The sequence below is a fragment of the Stomoxys calcitrans genome, chromosome 3, assembly GCF_963082655.1.
Source record: "Stomoxys calcitrans chromosome 3, idStoCalc2.1, whole genome shotgun sequence".
NCBI lineage: Eukaryota > Metazoa > Arthropoda > Insecta > Diptera > Muscidae > Stomoxys > Stomoxys calcitrans.
In genome coordinates, this window is record NC_081554.1 from 11,102,062 (window position 1) to 11,127,205 (window position 25,144).

A 25,144-nucleotide genomic window follows, 5' to 3' on the forward strand; every position below is an offset into this window, starting at 1 on the left:
TCAATTATTTATTTTTATTAAAACAGTAAAAACGTTATTTGAAAGAAATGACAAATTTGAAATAAATGGTTCATTGAATTAATAGTAAATTCAAATTGCAAAATTGTTAAATAATAATACAAATTCCTTTATAGGTCCGATTTCAGCAATTTTTTTAATTGAATATACAAATTTCTTAATTGAACAAAGTTTTTAATTTTTTCAGTGCAGTTGAGATGTTTTGAAAATTGCAACTTTTTTACACTCCAACGTGAAAGTTATGAAGCACTATTGTTTAACATTTTTTTCTTGCTTTTTCTGTCAAATGTTGTTTATTTATATATAGTTTTTTTTTGAAAAATTAAAGTTTTACTTTTTGACATTATTCAGGGCTGTGTTTATTTGGCGCAATTTAGGCATTTATTTGAGCTCAAATGCGTTGAATGACTCGTTTTTGTGGCAAACGAGTCGTTTTACCCTTATAAATTGTACAGGAAAAACGAGTCGTTTTCAGAGCACTATAAAGGGAAAACGAGTCGTTTGCTTATGGTCGGAACATGGTATAAAACAAAATTGAAAAAATGAATAATTATTTTTGTCAAATTCAATCGCACTTGATGATGACAGATAGCCATATATTGGGGTAAGATATATTTGTAAATGTATACAGTGGCAAACAAAAGTGATAAACACACACGTTGACTTATTTATCCTAGAACAGTACAAAATATAAAAAAAAGTTCTTGAATAAGATGAAATCTTATCCCAAGATTTTTTCATTTACAGGTAGTGGCAGTTACACAACAACAAAATATAAAGTGCACTATCTGTCAAAATCAGTCATAAGTGCAACTCTGATTTTGTGTATGTAACTAGTTGGCGCCACTTTCTTTGTTAGTGTGTGCTATGGTTCTTAACTATAATAGACACGCACACAACCAAATCTCGTTGGCAGATAGTGTTATCAGCGAGAAAAATTGCACTCAGCTGTTTACGGTACACTACCTGGTAATTATGTCATGGCTTATCCATAGCTGCCAATGGTATGAAGTCCATAACTCTGTTTCTATTTATTAATTAATGCCGTATCTATTATAATTAACAGCGTTGAACAATGTACAAAGTAGTTACATTTATATTGATATCATTATCTTAATATATTGGTTTGCCCAAAAAGTAATTGCGGATTTTTCATATAGTCGGCGTTGACAAATTTTTTCAACGTCTTGTGACTCTGTAATTGCATTCTTTCTTCTGTCAGTTATCAGCTGTTATTTTTAGCTTGCTTTAGAAAAAAAAGTGTAAAAAAGTATATTTGATTAAAGTTCATTTTAAGTTTTATTAAAAATGCATTTACTTTCTTTTAAAAAATCCGCAATTACTTTTTGGGCAACCCAATATTTATTTTAGTGGTATAATAAGACGCCAACTATCATTGCTTTTTTTAATTTCGTTATGCATTTCAATCAATCATTTGATTTGGCGTTGCCAGTGATGCCATATCAAAATTGGCAATTTGTTGATTGCCATTGGGTGTGCAATAGTGTGGGTAATTTTTGCTCGTCATACATTCACTTTGTTCATGGGAAAGAATTTTAATAAAAAAATAAAATCATACTTGTTGAGCACAGCATTAACTTACGAATGGTATTTGGTTGCAGTACTTTCCTTTGATACTGTAGAAAAGTGCGTTTATGTCTTTGTTTTCTTTATTTTTAGCATGACATGGTAGCGAAGAATTGTCATTTCTCTTGGTTGGTTGGTAGAAACAAATGAACAAACTCCCACATTTTTGTAGAACACAAACATCTGCGTGTCTCTGTGTGTGCCGCATTGACATCGTGTTAGTGTATGTCTGAGTGATCAACACAAATGATGCACTGCGATGTGAGATGTGAGTATTACTGAGTTGCATTACATATTTCAAAGTGATAAATCCCGCGCGGCTAGGCTAATAGTTTGTTTGCTTTTGCTCCCCTATTGCACCACCATGTGTCAAACGTAATAACATCATCATTTTCTCTATGTAGAATCGAAATCTATGAAGGGATACACGGCGTACTCACATTCGTATGTGCTGCTCCTCCTCCTTCTCCAGCTTTACTTTGCAAACGATCATTTAAAAGCGAACAGCACTCCGAAAATGATTTTATTCCTATTTGAGATTTGGTGCTGTTAGGTCGAAACGAGTAATACATATTCAAATGGACTAGAAATTGTTGATAAGAAAAGTCTTGTTGCTAAAATAGTGTGAAGAAGAAATCAAGTAAGATTTTTTTAATTTTTTTTTTCAAAAACAATAAAGAACAAACAAAAAACAATGAAACGAGAAAAAAAATCAGTGAACATGTGAAATAAACCCAATTTGCAAAATTAACAAAATAAGTGGGGATTTTGGTAAATTTTTATTTAGTGACAAAAGCTAAAATAATCGAAACAATATATAAAATAAAAAAAATTAATGGCACCTACTTTGAACTGTAATATTTTTTTTGTGGAAGATCTAAAATCCTTTCAATTTCAATTATTGAACACAATTTCTGTGGAATCTGTGCTGCAGTGATACTTTGTAATCTATGTCTTTTGAACGTTTTTAAATAGTCTACTTTTAAATGAAGGAAAAAAGTATAAGTTGCAACATGACGCAAGCATTTATAGCAAAAACAGCCTCATATATATAGCGATAGAACTGTCTGCTGTTGTTGTTTTTCTGATGTAAGTTAAACGTTTTCCATGACGACTTTGGGGGATAGCTTTAAATTCTATATAATCGTGCTAAAAGAAATTGGAGCACAGACAAAAAAGTTTGTTGTTACAGCTGAAACATTCTATCTTTTGTTGTTGTTATTGTAGCAGTGTTTGAGGCCACCGTAGCGCAGAGATTAGCATGTCTGCCTGGGTTCGAATCCTGACGACACCATTAGAAAAAATTTTCAGCGTTGGTTTTCCCCTCCTAATGCTGCCAACATTTGTGAGGCACTATGCCTCGCACCGCGGCAGGCCGTTCGGGCTCGGCTATAAAAAGGAGGCCCCTTGTCATTGAGCTTAAACTTAGATCGGACTGCACTCATTGATATGTGAGAAGTTTGCCCCTGTTCCTTAGTGGAATGTTCATGGGCAAAATTTTCGTTTGAATTCTAGCTGAAGCGGCAGCCTTTGTCGATGAAGGACTTCATTGGGTCAATCCGGTACGTACAATTGGGATTCGTCATTGTTGTTCTTTGTACTGTTGCCACGCCATAATCCAATCTTGAAAGGTCGGCATGTCCTAAAAGTGCAATGAATGGTTCAAACTGTGAATATAGAAATTTTGTAAAAACAAGTTCAACTTCTACTTATCATTAAATGGAAATTAGGGAGACCAATTAAAATAAGGAGGCTCCGAGGTTAGTATGTCCGCTTATGACGCTGAATGCATGGTTTCAAAATCTGGAAAGAACATTGAAATTTTTTTTCTAACTGTGGGTTTGTCGTTTCCTTTGGTCAGGTACTTGAGTTGGTAGCATGTTGGGCTTGACTGTGTGGGTTCCATTCCCACCAGAGACCTGGTCTGTCGCAGCTGTGGTATATAATGGAGGCTATTTAGACAATAGACTACCACTCTAACCTAATCTATCACCTTTGGAATGCTATAAAACTTCTCCACACAGATGTTGAACATTTTTAACCTTTCCGCGTTGCTTTTATGGAATTTGTGTGCAGAGTAGCATTTTTGCAACGCAAGGCTCAAAAGCAAGGCTTAAGGGTCTTAATATACCTTACTTTAAAGGTAATTTAGAAGATATAGCAGTATTACACGGTAATCCGCAATAAGAGTGTTCGCGTACTCAACAACTTTACTGATAGACGTTCGTTTGCTAGTAAGGGTTGGTACTCTATTCGGATTCGTTAATTTTATTCCAACGTTTAAGGGTAATTTATCTACGAAATTGCATCCAAATTGGATGAAAATTGGGGCTTCTAAAGGGTCCAAAATCAAATATGGAAATCAGTTTATGAGGTGGCTATACCAATTTATGGATCTATGTCATTGGGATTTGGTGTGAGTGTGTAAAGTGTACTGTACGTAACAAATTTCAGTCAAATCGTTTCAAACTAAAACGTCTATGGGTTTAGGCAATTATACCAGGTTATCGGTTTATATAGCGGTTATATCCCTGTATGGACCTATCTAGGTGGTGTTCGGTGTGGGCATTGAACGGCATAAAGATTCTTTACTTACCGAATTTCAACTAAATCGAATAAAATTAAGGCTTCTAGAGATTCAAGGTCCATTTTATGTAGGAGCTTTATCCCAAACTGAACCCATATAGTCCATTAAAAATCTCCAGCAAATCACATGATTCATACAAACCATATGGTGATTTCGTTAGTAGGACGCACAGGAAATCGGATAATTAGTAAACTTTTTATGCTTTCAAGGGGCAACATCGGGAAAACGGTCTATATGGGGGCTGGGCGGAAAATTGGCACTGATTTGGAGGGGGCTAGAACATCTCGTCATTATAACCTTAAAAGAAAACGGATGAAAAATGCGACTAAACAAAATAAAATAAAATAGTCCCAAAAAAATAACTGTACCTCGTTTCGGTCCGAAAGTAAGTGATAGCACAAAAATGGTACCTCGTATTTATATATCCGATTCGTTCAATGTTTGTGTTAGCTTCAAAATTCGGGATTTTCCCATAATTTTTCAAATAGTCAGGAGTCGAGACCGCCAAAGAAAGTCGGGATCATCCCTACCACTTGGGTAAGCCCACGAAAACACCAAATATTACGCAGCAATCGGTTAACAAAAGACGGCTGATTGTATATTACCATCCCATTAGGGATTTTTTTAGTAGCACAGAACTCCTGACTTTAATTTTCTTTTTCGAGGTTATTGCTATAGTGGCATGGGACGAATTAATACATCCACCCTCCTTTCAACCTAACCTAACCATTAATATCTGTTTCAATTTATGGGGTCGATAGGTCACTAACTGGCAAACAAACAAAAAACGAATTCCGTTTACAAGACGCGATAAATTGTAACTGGAGAACGAGAAACCGGCTCTAAGAGGATATATAATTATGTCTCTCGAGATGTGTCTTTACTGGAGTAAAGCTATTAGTCAATATCATTCTCCTTATGCTGTTGTATTATTTGAGATCCTACACTTGTTAAAACAGTTTATGCAATTTTTTGTTTCATCCTATTCCATAGGCAAACATTTCTTATCGGCAAAACATAAACAAGATGACAAATAAATCTGAGCTTTTTTAGGTATTTTCTAGATTTCCATAGTTCTGTGCAATTCAAATCTTATCCTAAATAAGTCCAAACGTAAGGCATTTGTGAAGAAAAAATAACAAATGAATAGTAATACCTAACCCTATTAAGAAACTTATCACTAAAATTCTGAGTACGTACATTTGTAAGGCTTATATACGAAATGTCTATACGTGTACATATACTTATATTTGTGCAAATTATAAAATAGGTCATAAGGTTGATAAATTGTTTTATTTCACTTGAATTGAAAAAAAAAGTGATTTTTCTCAACAAAGTGTTATAGTTTGAAATAATATTTCTCAAAGTAATACATATATGACGGAATGTATTACAGCGAATGCAAAACTCATGTGGAAATAAAAATCATGTTTTCAACTGAGTAGACTAATGTGCTCTCACAGAAATTTGTTATTAGACCCGGCAAAAGGTTTGTCACCAAATCCAATAAAAATGACAGTTGCTCCAAGAGGCAAACTGTTTATTGTGTTGCCAGGTTGAAGCACTTTGTATCGACCAATCCAGGGCATTTATCACGTGAAATACTCCATGATTGGTACATGTAGCACCCATTAGTGTATGCGTATGATAACAACTTTCCAGAGTCGGGATAAACCGTCTAGCAAAAAGGAAGTCAAAATTGTAGTAGCACGGAAGAGAGAAGTGGTCGATGGATAGCTAGCTAAGCTATTTAAGACTTCAAGAAAACAAGCTGATAATGCGAATATGGCTTGATGTACACATATACGATAATTAAAATCTCAACAACCTTTCAACGATTTCAAAAATGCTCCCATAAAAGAATTACCTTTTAAAGTTGACCTATTTTCGATTTTCAATAAAACACTCAACTTTTATGTAATTGGGTCCGATTTCAAGTGTAATATCAAAAAAAAAAAAAAAAAATTACAAACAAGTAAAGGGTGTATACGTAAACTACCTTTCGTCAAAATCCGGTGAAAAGTGCATACCTTATGAACCATAGCAGCTATATCGAAATGTGTTGGACCAAATACAAATAAATACAAGTCATTTCTCAATTGCGTATAACAAAATATTGATCTTTTTAGTAGCTATATCTAAAAATAAATCGATCTGAACCATATACGACACGGATGTCGAAAAACCTAACACAAGTCACTGTGTCGAATTTCAGTAAAATACAAATGAGCCTTTTTTGGAGCCAAAACTTTAAATTGAGATATTGGTCTATATGGTAGCTGTATCCAAATCTGGACCGATTTGGGCCAAGTTGCAGAAAAATGTCGAAGAGCCTAACACAACTCACTGTCCCGAACTCGGACAATAAATGAGCCTTTATGGGCTTAAAACCGTAAATCAAGAGATCGGTCGATATGACAGCTATATTCTTATCTGGACCGATCTGGGCCAAATTGAAGAAGGATGTCGAAGGTCCTAACACAACTCAATGTCCCGAATTTCGGCGACATCGGACAATAAATGCGCCTTTTATGGGCTCAAACCCTTAAATAGAGAGATCGGTCTATATGGCAGCTATATCCAAATCTGGACTGATCTGTGCCATATTGCAAAAGTATATCGAGGGGCTTAATTTAACTCACTGTTTCAAATTTCGGCGACATCGGACAATAAATAGGCCTTTTGTGGGCGCAAAGACATAAACCAAGAGGTCTGTCTATATGGCAACTATATCCAAATCTGGACCGATCTGAGGCAAATCGAAGGTCCTAACGCAACTCACCGCCCGAAATTTTGGCAAAATCGAACAGTAAATGGGCCTTTTATGGGAGCAAGACCTTAAATCGAGAGATCGGTCTATATGACAGCTACATCCAAATCTGGACCAAATTGAAGAAAGATGAAGAGTGGCCCAACACAACTCACTGTCCCAAGTTTCAGGAAAATCGGATGATAAATGTGGCTTTTATGGGCCTAAGACCCTAAATCGGCGGATCGATCTATATGGGTGCTGTATCAATATATAGTCCGATATAGCCCATCTTCGAACTTAACATGCTTATGGACAAAAAAAGAATCTGTGCAAAGTTTGAGCTCAATATCTCAATTTTTAAAGACTGCAGCGTGATTTCAATGAACAGACGGACAGACTGACGGACATGGCTAGATCTTAGATTTTTACGCTGATCTAGAATATCTATACATATATAGGGCCGGAAATGGATATTTCGATGTGTTGCAAACGGAATGACAAAATGAATATACCCCCATCCTTCGGTGGTGAGATAATAACATGTACCACTCAACATGTGCTAAATTTGACATGTCATAAGACAACTACATGCCGTGTAATAGAGCCTTTACCAAATCTATTAAAATCTTTAAAATCTATTATCTAAAAAAAATGTAATCCGGCACAATACCGCGAAAAACGAATGTAGTACCAGCCTTTAGTTCATATGGAGAAAAATGCTATCTCCGATTAGCTAAGCGGCTAATTTCATCGTTGTTACTATCGCCGTTTATTAAACGATATGGTGTCATCATGCAATTTGAATGACAAAATTAAAAGAGGAAGAACGCATCATGTTTATTTAATTGATTAAAAGTTCTGGAATGACAAAATTGACTAGGATTTTAATAAAATCACAATCACAAATCACCGAGAAATATGTATTTAAAATTAAAATTTCTTATTTTGTTAGTCGCTGAAATGCTTAATTGTTTCACGAGCGGAATTTGGCAACTATTATTTGTTTTTATTTCCGTACCAAAAGACTTTTAATCTGCACTTATGATATATTTTTTTCGCAAATAAATAAAATAACAGAAAAAACGAACCCAATAAAACAAACAGAAATTATGCCGACAAAGGTTTCAAGCGTTGTCACTAAAATTTATTTTTGCTATTTTCCTCACTATAAAAAGAATACTACTTTTTCGTCTATTTTTCTCCAACATTTCGCCGACTTTCTTTTTATTTGAAGTTTGCCAGCATTCCACCTGAAAAGCTGAACAGAATACTCAGCTTAAGCTATCAAATTCGCTAGAATGGTAAATAAAATACAGCAGATGTCATTTATAAGAGGCAATAAACAAAATATATTCATTTACAGGTAGTGTTAGTTGCCCAACAACAAATAATTAAGTGCACTTTCTGTCAAAATCAGTGATTAATGCAACTCCGATTTCGCGTATGTTACTAGTTCGCGCCATTTTCCGTTGCTTGGCTGTGCTATGGTTCTTAACTATAATACACACACAACCAAAACTCGTTGACAGATAGTTCACTTCGTGAGAAAAAATTGTATTCAGCTGTTTACGGTACATTACCTGGTATTTATGTCATGGCAATAAATATACGGGCGGGAATAAGGCAAGCCGCTTAAGCTGATATTACACGATAAGACTTGTCATATAAGCTGTTACTTTCTGTACTCATAAGACTTGTCCCGTATGAGTTACGGGACTTACAAAAATTTTTTTTTTGAAAAATTTCGTCAACGTATCGTCGATATATCTGAAACTGTTGGACTATTTTTGTACCGTTTGAAAACAGGTTTTACATCGTTGGAAAGGTTATAAAATTCTACTAATATTAAAAAAAATTGTGCAAATTGTCCTTTCTTATTAAAAGTTATTCTTTTGAATCTAACATTTCCATTTAATAAAAAGGCTCATTTTAGCAAAGTTTAAACCATGGTACAATAAAGAGGTAGGGTCATTAGTACAAATGAGTGGCAATTGCCGTAAATTGAAATGTCAAAGTGGTTCTAGAAATAAGCTTTTTTTTACAACTTATCTTCTAAAAATGTGTTTTATATTTGTATTTTCATCATAAGAACACTGTTTTTTTGCTTATGTGTGGAATATCGAATCAAATTGAACATGTTTTTAAGATTTTAGAAATATATCACAACTGTGATATCAATCCTTTGACATTTAGATGTACTGCAAAATCAAAACAAAAATAAAAAAATTGTACTCAGCTGCTCACATGACTTCACCTTATTAGTGCACAAACTCTATCCGTTCAAAAGTTCCAGAATTGTTTCCTAAAACTTTCAGAGTTGCTATTTTTGAAATTGCATGATAAGTCTTATCGCGTTTTAGTAAGCATTTTTCTCCATACAAAATAAGTGAGAAAATCCTCTTTTGGGTAAATAAAACAAATCTAATATCACTCATACGGCCCACGGTATTGTAATTGGTTTTCATTTATATCAATCACTCATTGCATGTAAAAAATTTTTAACAAATTTGCTGCACACATAGCCCCTGGTAACTAACTCGGAAGCACGATAACAAGGTTTATGCATCCAATCCTTGCACTTATTACACTCCGATTGAGACACCTCCAAAACATGGCTATGGAACGCTTCAACAGCATTTTCCGAAAACAAAAATCTTTGACCACGAATTATTTCCTTAGTGTGCGTATTAGGGTGAAAAGGGCTGCACAGCGGATGAAGCATCAACTCGACCTTATGGCCAGTCCAAAAGGCGCTAGTTTCTTCCTATGTGCCAAACATCGCATTGTCATGGTGAATAATGATTCGGTTTCTCTTGTTCGTTTTTTTAATTTCTCCGAAGACTACAGGAAATCAAATTGTGGTGAACCACTTAGGATGTTGTCTAAGCGGAACAGCCCCTACAAGAACGGTCCTCTGGTCAGTCAAGCCACGCTTTTGAGGCCATCGCTGACACGACCGTCTAGCCGGGCTTTAAAAATTAGATTTCTAACTACCTGAATGGTCGCCACACTATTTACTCCATCGTCATCGGAGATGAATAAGGTTTGAATGTGATAGCCGAAGGCATAAGAATTCCAACCATCAGCTATACCAAAATAATTCGTGTCACATTTGACAGCTATTATAAATCTTGCACATACGCCACTGCGATTTGTGACGAAACGTGCTCATTTCAGTGCCATACAGTATTGATAATGTGGTGCTGCCTACCATATGGTAAGCAATACCACATAGTATGGATGAAACATTTAATGATTAGTAACATTTGGTAGCAGCCTTATTATTGAAATGGTAATGTTTTTAATACCAAATTTTTATTGGTGTTCGCACCAAATCGTTATTGTTTTAATACCAATTCTACCCCCTAATGGACCAAATCCAAAACCATTGAAAATAGTTGTAATTGTATTTTATTTCCATTATGTTTGTTAATAATTACAAAAAAAAATTTTTGTTTGTTTCTCTTTCGAGACGAGCTTAATGATCGGAGATCTCCGATTGCATTGTTTACCACATAATAAACTTTATCATGTTTTTGATACAGATAACATCCTTAGAGTTTGTACTATTTTCATACGAGTATTCACCACTTTCAATTACTCGAACAGGTTTTTATGCACACAAATAGCATTAAAATGTTTTTTTTTAATTAAAACAAATATTTTATACTGGCAACAATATTTTAGGTACAAAGCTACACAACCCTTTGGCCGCTATAACAAGGATATAAATTTGACACCATCAATTCCTACTAGCCTCCTTCGTCTGGTATTAAATTGATACCAAATGGTATTAAAAATATTTGCCAATAACGCGAATAATATAATACGAGCCGGTATTGGCAAAGTGCCGTTCTCTTTCGCTGGCCTGCAGAACTTGGGACTCTGATAAAGAAACCTTGTTGACGGCATACAAAGCATGGACTCCCCAACTAAGCGACACGCAGTGGAATAACATGCAGATCTGTCAGAAAGCTCAGCTACGTACTGCTAGGGGCTGTCTCCTAAGTTCTCAAGTGTGGCTGCTATGGGAGAGACCATTTCAACTACGTTCTTGTGGATAGGCATTCACCACCCAAAGATAGCAGGCTGGATCTATATGATCTAGAGCGTGAGGTTCATTCCCACAGGGTCCTATTGAAATTTTAAATTTGTCATTGCTTGTCATACAAAATTTACAACACCAAATGATGCAGGCAGAAAAAAACCAAATTAAAATACCAAAATCTTCCGCTAAGGTTGGAGATCATAGGCGGACATTCTAGCTTATGCGCCACTGTGGCCAGAAGAGTCTGCGTAAAACACGCTGTGAACTGTCCTGCCTTATATTGTCGATATTTAAAGCAATGAGAACACCTTTAAGGTCGATCGTTTGGTCCTCAAACTATTTCTTTGGAAATAGCGTACATTACCGAATGTACATATATCAAACCAGCTTGCGGTTTGGACCTACAACACTGTCGCCTCTGTGAAATTTTCATGACATCACATTCGCCTGCGGCACAACATCGTCTGCATAAACAAAATGTTTTTTTCAAAAATGAAGTTCTAGCGGTAAACCTTTATAAAGCTTAAAATTTTTCCCTTTTTGTCCGCATAATGTTTCAGAAATGTGAGAACATTTTTATGGCTTATGCCTAGTACTGACTTCGAGTTTTCGTTCGAGCAACTTTCAAAACGTGGTATAAAAAAATTTTGTGAAATGTATACGGAATTTATTCAAATAAGTTGTACTATGTTCTTTTTACGAAATGATTTCAACATATTGCTAGCAACATTGTCAAATTTCGTAGATTTTAAATGTACATGTATATTAATTACAGCGTAATTTTTTTTTTTTGGTAGAGATATTCTGGATAATGATAGACACTACATCCGTTCAGAATTCTATGTGACTTCCTAATCCCAAGGAATTTAACAAAATCTCTGCTTCAGTTCCCTCGTTCAACTTGGACCAATCCCTGTAAAAGTAGGGACAAAAGAAGCTCGGGATGCCCCCAGCTCAAAGCTACTTCTCCGGGAAAATAAACTCCAATTCGCCATTGAAAAAAGACCCGCCCGGTTCACCGTCCGTCGCGTCGCCAATGCCACGTCTTTGTCCCACACCATTGGTCTTTCGCAGAACAAACGTCCCTGTTCCTGACTACATCAGTCAGAAGGCAAACCTCAACGACATGCCCTCCGCGTGCAAGTGCAAAGGTCTCAGAGTATTGCATTCAGTTCTCGCCCATGCAATATGCGGCGCGACTTATTACATATCATGGAAGTCCTTTCTTGCTGACGTTGAGCATGATTCGGGGATGGTAATCCTGCCTGAGAGCTTCAGTATACACCATTAGGCGCTTCGGAGCAGGAGTCTTCATAGAATTCCGTGAATTGAGGAATCATAAAGGATATGAATTGCTATGCTATTGGAGCTATATCAGGTTATGAACTGATTCGAGCCATTATTGGTTGTAATGTTGAAGACAATACTAGAAGTCGTTATGAAATTTTCAGCCGAATCAGAAAAAAATTGAGCCCTACAGAGGCTTAAGAAATGAAATCGGGAAATCGGTCCATGTAGAAAATTTCAGCCATATCGGAGGTTCAAGTACTATAATCGGGAGATCGGGTTATATTTCTTTATATGCAATGGGTGGCGGTCTTTATACAAGGATTAAATTCACCTGGTAGCTGTCCACCGCAAATGCCACCGTGTCGGCACGGATGTTGTCTAGCCCCGCTTGATGTAAATTTTGTCCATGAACATTCCACTAAGGAACAGGGGCAAACTTCTCACATATCAATGAGTGCTGTCCGATTCAAGTTTAAGGTCGATACGCTTCTTTATATTGTTAATTTCATGTTGTACTGCCAAACATACAGCAGCTTCTGTTTCTAAATCCATTTCTTTCTTACCGTTTAAATTTTCCTAAAAACGAATTGGACGCCTTGTAGTTAAAAAATGCCAATTTGTTTTTATTTTGGTTGACAGTCGTATCAAATACAGTGATATCAAATTACAACTATATACTACCAAAACAGCGCTTTTAACGCCAAATAAAAAAGTTTAATTACAACTCAACAAATTAGCAACACTGTTGGCAACATTGTCAGATTTCACAAAATTAATTGATGTTTAGCAATTTTTTTCCGCACAATCGTAGTCAGTACTGGGCTTTAGGGATTATTAGCCAAAGATCCCGGTTAACTACAAGTCATTTATTTTTGATATACTTTAAAACTTACAACAATTTTTTAAATTTTATTGTTATAAACACATCTGGACGTTTTTTCGAATTTCCTGATTTAACATAATTTTAACACCATTTCTATTGTTTCATTTCGAAAGTTGTGTAAACAATGGATCTGACAACAAAAATAAGAAATGAAATAGAATAAGGCAACATGGCTTTATACCACCTTGTTAAATGTGTTCTGTGTTTGCATGTTTGTATGGTGGCCATTTAAATGATTTACACAAATATCCGCATGGGAATTCCCTTAAAATTCCTTTCAATTTCTGTGCCAAAGAACACTGATATGATGTAAACAATAAACTGTTTATCTCAGGGGTCAGATGGTATTCATCTAGAAGACGACAACCATTAAAAGCAGGATTTCTTATTTATTTTATCAATATGTTAATAGTCAGGTAAATACAAAATACACTCAGAGAAATATATTTAAAAAAATTTTAATTGAAAATGTAATTGATAATATGAAATATACAACGCTCTACGGCTCCCATATCTTTTCTACTTATTTGTATATAATATATATATATATTTGTTTATTAATAATAAACAATAAAATTTTACACAAAACAGAAAGAAGTGCACGTCCAAACAATGGCATATCATTCATAGAGAGTGTTTATTATTAAATGCTAAAAACAATGAAATTTTGCACAAGATGACCGACCACACATAAGATCCCCAACCAGCAAGCAGTCACTTACAATATTTCATGGATGCCTTAATGTACACGTACATTTGGACAAGAGCTCTGTACATTTACTTAGAATAAACCATTAATTTTTTTCATATATTGATCGACAAATGCAGACCAGCTATTTTAAAACATTGATGCAATGCGTCCTAGATTTCAATTGCATTTCTTTTGGCTATATTCACAAAGCATAACAAAGCTAAAGAAAAAAAATAATAAATAACTAGAACATATTCATACATATATTTATAAAACAAAGATGCATCATAATATCAATTGCTTTTTAATTGTCTTGATGGAGAGTCTCATTCATATGTGCACGTGTATGTGTGTATTTCTTTTATTTGCAGCCTGAAGTGTGGAACTTAAGCCGAACATAATTGTGCACAACCCACCACATCCCAATAAAAGAAATAAAGAAAATCAGAACGCGATCAACGCAACATCATCAATAATAATGCGGCGGCAGCAAGTCTTACGAATGATGCTATTGGCCTTTATTGCCTTTATGCTTGTGGTAGAGACACCAGCGGAAGTTACGTAAGTTATAGGACATACAAATTTGTGTTCCTTTTTGTTTTAATTATTAGTGTTTAGTATTTAGACTAAGTGCAATGAACTTATGCTTTTTTATAGTTCTTCATCATCATCTACATACTCCGCATTGACGCCAATTCGATTTGAATGAAGTCAATGCCATCTAATTTAATAGTCTCTTTTAAAGTGGATGCAGCTATTTACATACATAAATGTCTTATCGAAAGACCAAGATATGATGCACAGTATTCCAATTGTAAGACTGCAATTGTCAGTCACAGCAGGAAAACAATACTTGTGGTGAAAGGACGGGCCATAACAGGCAAACATAAGATTTGGAAGATATTTTCGAAAAGTAATATTTTATGGCTTAAAGTAAGATTTGCTTCTAACACCTCTATAAACTGAACTGCCATTCTGTACATTTTTGAACAAATTTAAATCTATAACGCTTGGCCCTCGATTATTCCCTTATCCAATTTGGATGAAATTCCATTAATTCATAATTCAGAGCATAAATTTATTTTTTAATATAAAAACCATCAAATGCAACAAGGTACTAAAATGGATTCCAGAAGTCTCACTCCTAAGAATTTTGAGAAAATTTTTTGTTGGATATTTTTGAATGTAAAAATTGCCAAAACATGACCTTCATAAGGATACCTCATTTCTAGCTCGAGCTGAAATTTTTCTAAGACAGCTCCATTCCTGGGTATTTTTCTACCCATTCGTATGGAATAGGTTAATGCCATTTCTTTAAAGACCGAATCACCCAGATTAACTACTTAACATTTTAAAATAATTATTTGAAATGAAAAAATTCCATTTTTTGTTTGTAATTTCATAATTCACGATACAATATTTAAGGTGGTTGATACGGAGCTCATAGTGAGTTAGAATCGAAATCTATCAGTCAATAGCAAGCAGCGTTGATTCTAGTAGAAATTTAGTAGTTCTGTAGGCTATGAACGCGGGTTTGGACACAGTGAAATATTTTTAAAATTTTTTTAAAAATTTATTATTTGAATTATTGATTTTCTTTCAAAAAATTATTTTTACAAGGAAAAGATTACGATAAAAATATCTTAAATAAAGAAATGTTTTAAAATAATATTAGACGGCAGACTTTTATCTATGGGAGCAAGTTTTATATTAAACCTACAATTGTCGCTAGGTCATTTGACATCAATTATTTATTTATTTCATCTACCGAGTAAAAATTAGTGGGCAAAGAAAGAAAAAAGTTTACAACTGCAATAACGCAAAAATCTCCTCGTATTTCTGATATCTAGATTTACCACCATTTTTTATTTTATCTCCAAAAAATTAGGAAAACTTTAGGACTTATAAAGACATTATCCAAATTATAGGAATATATTGGATGTATCGATGGATTTTCGATCGAATTTAATAAAGTGCGGAGGAGAAATTAGCGGCATAATTTAAGCTTAACATAGATGGCTCGTAGTAAAAATTGGTCAAAACTTTTTTTGAATAATTTAACATTCATAGTTTATTATTAATAGTTATTATTATTATTATTAATATTATTTTTGTAATCAAAATTTATGTTAAATGCTCCCTCGATAAAAAAAAAAATCAACTCAAATTAGCATAAAAAATAGCAAGTGAAAAATGCTAACAAGAAATGCAAAACGAGTCGGCTTTGCACTAGGAGAAACTTTTTTGTGTTTTCTGTGACCTAAAAAACAACAAATCTATTGCAAATAACAACAAAGCACTAATTTGGCAACCTTGGCAATGACTTACAATTACTACCTTTGCCGTGTGTGAGTGGGAGTTTTAGCAAATAAGGTTGAAGTTGGCAAAGTTACCTTTGAGAATGCATTTAAAAGAACCAATCACAGATAACATTAATGTGGAAAGATGGTTATGAACATATATACAGTTATGTGAGTGGGAGATGGGGTTAGCATTTGTGAGGCGTATATGATAAATAAACTAAATTGGCGCAAATTTGCAATACCCCTAAAAAGGAATAAATTAATAGAATTTAGAATATTAAATTATTCAATGAAATAAGGCAAAATGTTTTTTACTATGTCTCATGTACCAATCCAGCACAAAATTATGACATTTTTATGTCAAAAACTTAAAAACCATTTCAAATTCCCATTGCAATGCCCCTAGATAGAAGAAAGTATATGAATAGGGGAAAATGCTTTAATGATTGGATAGCGATAAAATAAAAATAACATTTTTTGTTATGCAGGCAATTCTTAATGAATAATGTAGAGCCAGCAAGTACTTAATGCATACACGTACAAACACACATGCATACATATTCTACTCAACAGTGCATCAGGCGCAAGATGACATGGTGGCTGTTAAGACTTCTTCATTCATTACATTACATCATAGCGCCGTCGTCATGCACTTTCCATGCGCCATGTTTACAATGTGTGCCTTCAGCTTGCGTGTATGTTTACTGGCCCATGGCATGCCATTGATATAGTATTTATTATTTACTCACATAAATCTATATTTGTATGCACAGAATTTTCGTTTTCATTTCCATATGAAGACAAGCAGATCCAATGTAGAAGGGCACCGTCACAAGAGATCACCACACATTGCAGTGGGATTATGATAGGCTATGCCTTTGTTTTATTTAAAAAAAGACGGTCATCTTTGATCTAAGGCCAAGCTGTGGAAAGAAAAGCAAATATAATCGAAGGAAAAAGTACAATTTTTATTAGTGCGGAAATAGTTTTTTTTGCTTCCATTCCATCCAATGTTGTGTAGAATATTACTTCTTCTTAGAGTGTCAGCCTCTTTACCATAATTCTTCAAACCAATAATCGCCCGCTAAGTGTAAGCTGATTTCTTTTCTCGAAATCTATAATCGTTATTACTGTGTGAAGTTATGGCATGCATCAAATGTCATCATCAACATTCCCTTATACTTTGCTGGGACGAGAGTACGCACAAAAACTACTCTTTGCATATGTTGCACTCTGTGTGGTGTAGAGGGGTCCATGTCGTTTTGTCATTTATTCTTAGTAAGACTTTAAATGCACACACAATCACTCATTTTTGCTAGCACTTCTCACAGTTCTTTTTGTGTGGAGTGTTGACATGCAAATTGATTTTGTCGTTGTTAGAGAATAATGTCCAAGAAAATTAATGTGTTCTTAAGAATTATGAACATTTCTAATTGATTTATGTTGAAACTGAAAATGAGATGTTTTGGAAATGCTATGTATTGGAGTCGTATAATAATTGTTAATAGGGTGCACCCACTAATTGAAACATAAAAAATAGGAAAAATTTATAATAATTGTGTGTTGATTATAAACTGCGCTTTATATCGGTAATTAACAAATGACGCTTTGCCTTGGAATTCAATCATTTCATCTGACATCCACTGGATGCTTACTCAAAAGTTTCATACTTCAAATTTGAAGCATGGAACCGGTGACATGTTAATTTCTGGCTTTGCGTTCCTTGTGACGTATGAGTGTTTTTGATTTTTTGCAGAGCCATTTGTTAATCATACGTTCATTGTACAACAAATATACCATACACATCAGACTGTTCCATAAAAGAGAAAATTTTTTCCCCAATAGGGAAACTCATATCCTCCATTTTTTTTTCTTTAGATCCCAATAAGGAAAACACAAAATATTTGGGCCATCGGCTAACGTTATCCCGTGGCGACACGACGTTCAATGTTGTATGTAGTATTTTTTTAAGGGATCCAATTGAGGTTTTTTTGGTCCTTGCATGAAATTTTAACACAACAATGTGACATTCTTGGTTATATGAAATGTACCTTGCCCACTGTGATAACATGTATTGTTGCACTCAGAAATTCATCTTGATAGGGCTTATTCGTGTCTAAGTATACTTTTTGTGCCTTATGGCCCTGTACCATTTTTTTGTAATCAAGGTGGATATCGCATTTGTTACCTAATCATTACAAACTTTTTCACATCAACTTTATGGGCAAGTACCAATGCTATATATGTTGGTGAATACATGGCGCAGAGGTTAGCATGCCCGTTTATGACACTAAATGCCTGGGTTCGAACCCAGGAACCTCAACGGTGGTTATCCCCTCTTTATGCTGGCGAACATTTGTGAGGTGCTATGCCATGTAAAAACTTCTCCCTAAAAAAGTGTCGCTCTTCGGCACGCCGTTCGCACTCGGCTATAAAAAGGAGGACTTGAATCCGACAGCACTCAATGATATGTGAGATGTTTACCCCTGTTTCTTAATGGAATGTGCATGGGCAAATTTGCATTTGATAATTGTTTTAGATTTAGATATAACTCCCATGGATCAGATTACTTTGATTGAAACTCAAGGTCATGTGCATAAATAACGCCATTTTTCACTTATATGAGCGTAGTTACTGCAATTTTCAATCGGTTTTGCATGTTGTGTTTTATTGTGATGTTGTAGCCACATTTTCATGTGGAGGTGTCGATCGTCGTCAAGCTCCTGTAGTGAGCAAGCTCGTTCCGGTCCAAAGAACCTATTGCCGCGGGAACAGGATGGCCATTGGTTATTTAGAGGCGCGAATAACTCGCCTTGTCATATGGAGTATCATAGGCACTCCGTATGTAAGCTGATTGTCCGTGATTGCTGTTGCAGCTACTCCGTATGGAGCATTCAACTATCCTCAACCAGTGAACGTGCCGGTAGCACGCAGCTAAGCTTTTCATGACAGCAATGAACACCACACAAATTGGAGCTCAATGTTCCAGCATGTGTGGTGCTCACAGTTATCTGGCACAGGATCTATTAACTGTGATATGTTATCTATTAACTGTGTCAAGCATGCTCCAAATCGGTTCTGCTTATGGCCACCTTATAAACCGATCCCCCGAGTTGTCTTCTTGAATTTCTAGAAGGCACATTTATTACCCGCTTTGGCGGCAGATTCTTATTAATTCAAAAAACTTGTCCAATGCGACCCATAGTGGAGGGTATATATGATAAGCGACGTCCGAACTTAACTCTTCTTTACTTGTTTTTCTCTTTAAAACATCTTTAGCTTTATTCATTTCCACTTTTCAACTCTTTACAGTCTGGGTGATATACGAGGAACATTGCAATCGCTTATATATTCATACAACCAACTGGATAACAAACTCGAAAGACACGAACATCGGGAGAGAGCCTTGGGTGAACTTATGAAAAAGGGTATAATGTCCCTACAAAAGGGTCAAAAAAATCTGGAACCTATTAATGGAATATTTTCCAGGCTGGATGAGCGTGTTAGTCAAATTGAGACCTTATTAATAGCGGTAAGTATGCATAAAATGCTTTTGATTAAATGAAAAAGGGCCTAAGTTGAATTTTGTCGTAAATGACTACTTTGTCTACTGGTTACTTTAAATGTAAAAAAATTACGGGTTCGGGTAAATTTGCCCACGAACATGCTGCCGTATGCCTTGTTTGGTATGGAATTGTTCGTAAAGGTTCTTTGGCTCACCCCCCGCCCTATGTTGCAAGGCAAAAATTTGTTCTTCAGATTAATATAATGAATGCCTGAAAGTATGCTCTATTATTAAGCCTGAAATATTCATGGGACCTTTCTACGTTTTGATTTGTGCACTGTTCGGCTAACAACAGCCTAAAAGTATGTAGATTTCGGATTTTCAAAGCTGCACTATTTTTAAATATAGCTGCGCTTTTTTTAATTCTTGTGCACTTTGTTGGACCACTTTCTATTTATCGCTCTCTTCCATTTGGATTTCTTTTATATTCTTTATTTTTAATGGCTGGGGAGCCAAATATTAGGTAAATATAATAAAGTACCTCATTATGTTAAGAAATGAATTTAATTATCTGTTATACTCAGGTTACTGAAATGTTTGTATGTAATTATTTTATGGGCCTTATTGGCTTTATATTACATATTTGGTTAATAAATGAAATGAAATGAAATGAAATGAAATTTATAGTTAAACTGAATGTCTCCATTACATGAAGCCAAATGACACCGTTTCCCTTACATTCACTAAATTAACGTATTATGTTTCAGCAATAACAGCCTTATACACAAATCTACACTAAGTTTTATTATTTTATTATTAATTTTATTATTTTAGCTTTAAGTTCAAACCCTAGATTAGGATTTTTCTATTAATTGTAGTAGTCTCGGGAGCAAGGACGTCGATTATACAAATGCCATATATCCATATACTTTAAATATTTATACACACCCCCTAGGCAAGGTGCTGAATTAACTTGCTATGTTATTACGATAATACAATTTAGTCATAATTTTTCTTTATTATGATTCTAATTTTCTTTCATTAAACTTAAACTTTTGTGAAAAAGGTCGTTAATATTTCCTTCTCATCTCTTGTCACAGCAAGAAGAAAAATATAACATTCAAACTGAAAAAATGGGTGAAGCCTTGGCTCGTATTTTCAAATGGATGCAAGAAAACGATGAGTGCTACAGAAGACCCCCAGTGGCATTAAGAGATCCCGAAATGACAACTGAAAAATCCGAACTCTCATTGGCTCCAACATTTGTTAAATCCCAAGAAGAATTTAATCGAAAAATGACCACAGATTTGGATAAACTTACAATAAATGTTGCCAAGCTATTAGACCTTTCGCAAAATGTTATGGAACAAACGGAGGTGGTATTTAAGAGTAGTCCTGCCACTCAAGATATGCTATCGAAAATTGAGGACCATCTAGTAAGCTATAGTGTAGTTACACCAGCCCCACCACCACCAGCCGTCATAGTGCAACCAGCCAATAACACCGTATTTGAAAATAAAATCGTTGGCATGCTGCAAAATGTGCACAGTAGCCTGACAGAGCTTAAAGAAGCACCCAAATCTCAACAAGGTCTGTCTGTGACCGATAAAGATTTCATACAGGCCTTGAACAATGAAACATTAACAGCTTTGGAACATATCAGGGCCGACCATGTTGAGGCTAGCAATCAAAGTAAGTCAATGGTATACAACAAGGGCTGGAGTGTTTTTGATTAATTTTTTTTCTTCTAATATCAGTTATAAGCAAAACCTCGGAGAACATCAAAAATACCCAAGACTTTTTGGGTGTTAAGTTTGATAAGGTTCAAACAAATGTTTTGGACTCTGCCAGTCTTCTGGAGAAATTCTACAAGGAGATGAATCACAGCTATACTAAATTCAATGAAGGCCTTGAAATATTCGACAAATTCAACAATATCCTAATGACCAATTCCGAATATGTCTTGGACACACAAAGAAAGGTGGAATTTGGCACAGTGCAAATTGTGCAAAAAATCTCGGATCATTTGGAGAAACAACGCGATGCCATTTTTGAAACACTCAAAGAACGCTTCGATAACGTCGATGAAATGTTGATTACCAATCAGATAGAGTCCATGCAAAATTTCTCATCCCTTATCGAATCGGAAATAACCCAAGTATGGCATCAAATTTCCATAATGCATGAGGAAATTATGGATACCAAAGACATACTCAAGGCTGTAGATGCTCGCAATGAGGCCTCGGTCAATAATACATATACCAGCGTCAACACCATGGGCCTTAAAGTGGAGGATATTAAAAATCGCATGCTGGACATGGACTCAAACTTGAATTTCCTCTTGGGCAAATTATCAATCATTTCCCAGGAATTCAATAACATTAAATTAGGTTTAGGTGAATCTTTGGAAGATTTGCGCAAGACTTTTGATGCGATACAGGGCAAAATCCCAGAAATTACAGGCATAAATTCCAATTTGGGAAACTATGAAACTGAATTGAAACTGCTACCGAAGCGCAATGCTGCTCTGACATAAGAAGAGAGGGCAACCATGCAATAAAAGTGATTGAAATTAAATAAAGTTAAATGTATTGTAAAATTTACTGTAGTAGTTGATGTAGTAGCATAAAACCAACACTAAAACAGCCGTTAGCAATTGAAGATTTGTGACAACATAAATCTGTAACTGCAGCATTATCGCCAGGGATGTTCAGATTTGAAATATGATTTAAAAAAATCAGGGTCTTAATTTTCCAAGGTATATATAAAAATAATACAATTACAACTTATAAATCAACAGATTATGAGCGCCTATGGCCTATTGGGTCAGACAAAATTATTTTTTTTTATTTATGGCATCTATAATACTCCCATCATTCATTCATGCAAGATCTGTCTTCAAATGTGAACAGCCCAGAAAACTCATTTGTAATAGCTTTTAAGTGTAACTGTACTTCTGACCAAAGATTTTAATAAACCTTTTCTATTTTTGTGCCCAAATATTAAAAAAAAAAACTAATAAAATAAAATAAAAAAATTGGTAAATTTCAAGGTTATTAAAAGAAAATAGGAAACTCTTAATCACAAAGCCAAGTTTTCAAAATGAAATGTTCGACAAATTTATTTTTATACCCACCACCGAAGGATGGAGGTATATTCATTTTATCATTCCGTTTCCAACACATTGAAATATCCATTTCCGATCCTATAGAATACGTAAAAATCTAAGGCGATCTAGCCATGTCCGTCCGTCTGTCTGTTAAAATCACGCTACAGTCTTTAAAAATAGAGATATTGAGCTGAAACTTTGCACATGTTCTTTTTTTGTCCATAGGCAGATTAAGTTCAAAGTTGGGCTATATCGGATTATATCTTGATATAGTCCCCATATAGACCGATCTGCCGATTTAGGGTCTTAGGCCTATAAAAGCCACATTTATTATTAGATTTTGATAAAATTTGGTACAGTGAGTTGTGTTGGGCTAGTCGACATCCTTCATCAATTTGGCCCAGATCGGTTCAGATTTGGATATAGCTGCCATATCGACTGATCTCTCGATTTAAGATTTTGGGCCCATAAAAGGCGCATTTATTGTCCGATGTCGCCGAAATTTGGGACAGTGGGTTAATTTAGGTTTCTCGATTTAAGGTCTTAAGCCCATAAAAGGCGAATTTATTGTCCGATTTCGCCAAAATTCGCGACAGTGGGTTGCTTTAGGCTCGACATCTCTCAACAATTTGGCCCAGATCGGTTCATATTTGGATATAGCTACCATATAGACCGATCTCTCGACATAAGGTTTTGGGACAGTGAGTGGCTATAGGCTCTTCGACATATTTCTGCAATTTGGCCCAGATCGGTCTAGATTTGTATACAGCTGCCATATAGACCGATCTCTCAATTTAAGGTCTAAGGCCCATAAAAGGCGCATTTATTGTCCGATTTCACCGAAATTTGGGACTGTGAGTTGTGTTAGGCCCTTCGACAGCCCTCTTCAATTTGGCCCAGATCGGTCCAGATTTGGTTATAGCTGCCATATAGACCGATCTCTCGATTTTAAGTCTTGGCCCCATAAAATGCACATATAAATGTCCGATTTCGTTGAAATTTGACACAGTGACTTATGTTAGGCTTTTCGACATCCGTGTCGTATATGGTTTAGATCGGTCGATGTTTGGATATGGCTACCAAAACGACCAGTACAAATTTGAACAATGACTTGTACTTATTAGACCACTCAATATCCGTGTCGAATTTGGTCCAATCCGGTTCATATTTCGATAAAGCTGCTATGGGGACATAAATTATGCATTTTTCAGCGGATTATGACGAAAGGTGGTTTACATATATACCAGAGGTGGTGGGTATCCAAAGTTCGGACGGCCGAACTTAACACCTTTTTACTTGTTTTTTTTTTTTCGCCCACACTTATCAAGCATCAACTATAAGAGATCAGACTTCATATGAATACGTTCCCAGTATAGTTTCTGGTTATGTATGGCCTCTGACCTTTTTCTGGTTTACATACGTTCGTCGATCAGAGACTATGAAGTCATACGACCGATGAAGCTCTATGGTTATTGGAACGTGCTTTGAGACGAAAGTGAAAGCACCTTTAGACCCCCGCAGACTATCGTTATGCATGGCGAACTGGATCAAGGTTGTGGTAATCCTCGTTGTTGTTGTGGTAGCAGTGTGTTGTACACTGAGGCGGCAGCCCTTGCGGATGAAGGACTTCATCGGGTCAATCCGGTACGTACAACCGGCTGCCATGATTGGATTGGTTTATGCCGATAAACGGGGAGATGTCTATTTGTTTAGCCAGCGCCGTGCCACTCTAGTCTTCCATAAGGTTAGAGTAATTGATAAACGCTAATGTCTTCCATGTCTATGCGGTTTTCTCCTATGTGTAATACTCCAATGTAAGGGCGATGCCCGGAGTCGTAGATGGGCATTGGTATGCGTTAAATAGCTGGCATTGGGTGTTGTCTGATTTGACATCGATGGCCTGTTATTATATATAGTCATCCTGTAACCTCTAGCCAGGTTTGACCGCCCTGCATTGCACTGACTGGTGAATTATAAGAGTTTGTTGTTGTTGTAACCACATTTGCATGTGTAGGGCGCAATTTTCATCCGATTAGGCTGACATTGTGTACAATGATTTCTCTTATGACTTCATATTGACTTTATTAACCTTGTTTTTATTTGGACTGTGTATTGATATAGTTTCTATATAAATCGATCTCCAAATGTTTACTTCTCATTTTCGTTTGAAATATAGTTGATGCGAAATTAACGATAGTATCGATACTATCAATATTTATTATTAAAACTATCGAAAATATCGAATGTTGCGATTATCGACGGTTTGCCCGCTCTATCCGGGATGGATCTCAAGTTTGTAAAATTCGGAGCAGGTTAACCGGATATTTCAGCTCCTATTGCTGAAAATAGGGCTTCGATATAAGACGGAGGA

General features: G+C 35.5%; 1 protein-coding gene across 1 annotated transcript; it reads left to right on the forward strand.

Annotated features, from left to right (window-relative positions):
• The first annotated feature begins 1,982 nt into the window (after nt 1-1,982).
• LOC106087475 (uncharacterized) lies at nt 1,983-22,709 on the forward strand. Its single transcript, XM_013252530.2, has 5 exons — nt 1,983-2,245; nt 14,228-14,417; nt 19,472-19,691; nt 20,765-21,356; nt 21,422-22,709. The coding sequence occupies exons 2-5, from the start codon at nt 14,335-14,337 to the stop codon at nt 22,198-22,200; spliced, it is 1,674 nt and encodes a 557-aa protein (XP_013107984.1). The 5' UTR covers nt 1,983-2,245; nt 14,228-14,334; the 3' UTR covers nt 22,201-22,709.
• The last annotated feature ends 2,435 nt before the right edge of the window (nt 22,710-25,144 follow it).

What these genes read in the sequence shown, in the direction of transcription:
- LOC106087475 (XM_013252530.2), top strand. Translation starts at nt 14,335, where the DNA reads ATGCGGCGGCAGCAAGTCTTACGAATGATGCTATTGGCCTTTATTGCC. An exon ending in GAGACACCAGCGGAAGTTAC is followed by an intron (nt 14,418 to 19,471) that starts GTAAGTTATAGG and finishes AACTCTTTACAG; the next exon opens with TCTGGGTGATATACGAGGAA. An exon ending in TGTTGAGGCTAGCAATCAAA is followed by an intron (nt 21,357 to 21,421) that starts GTAAGTCAATGG and finishes TTCTAATATCAG; the next exon opens with TTATAAGCAAAACCTCGGAG.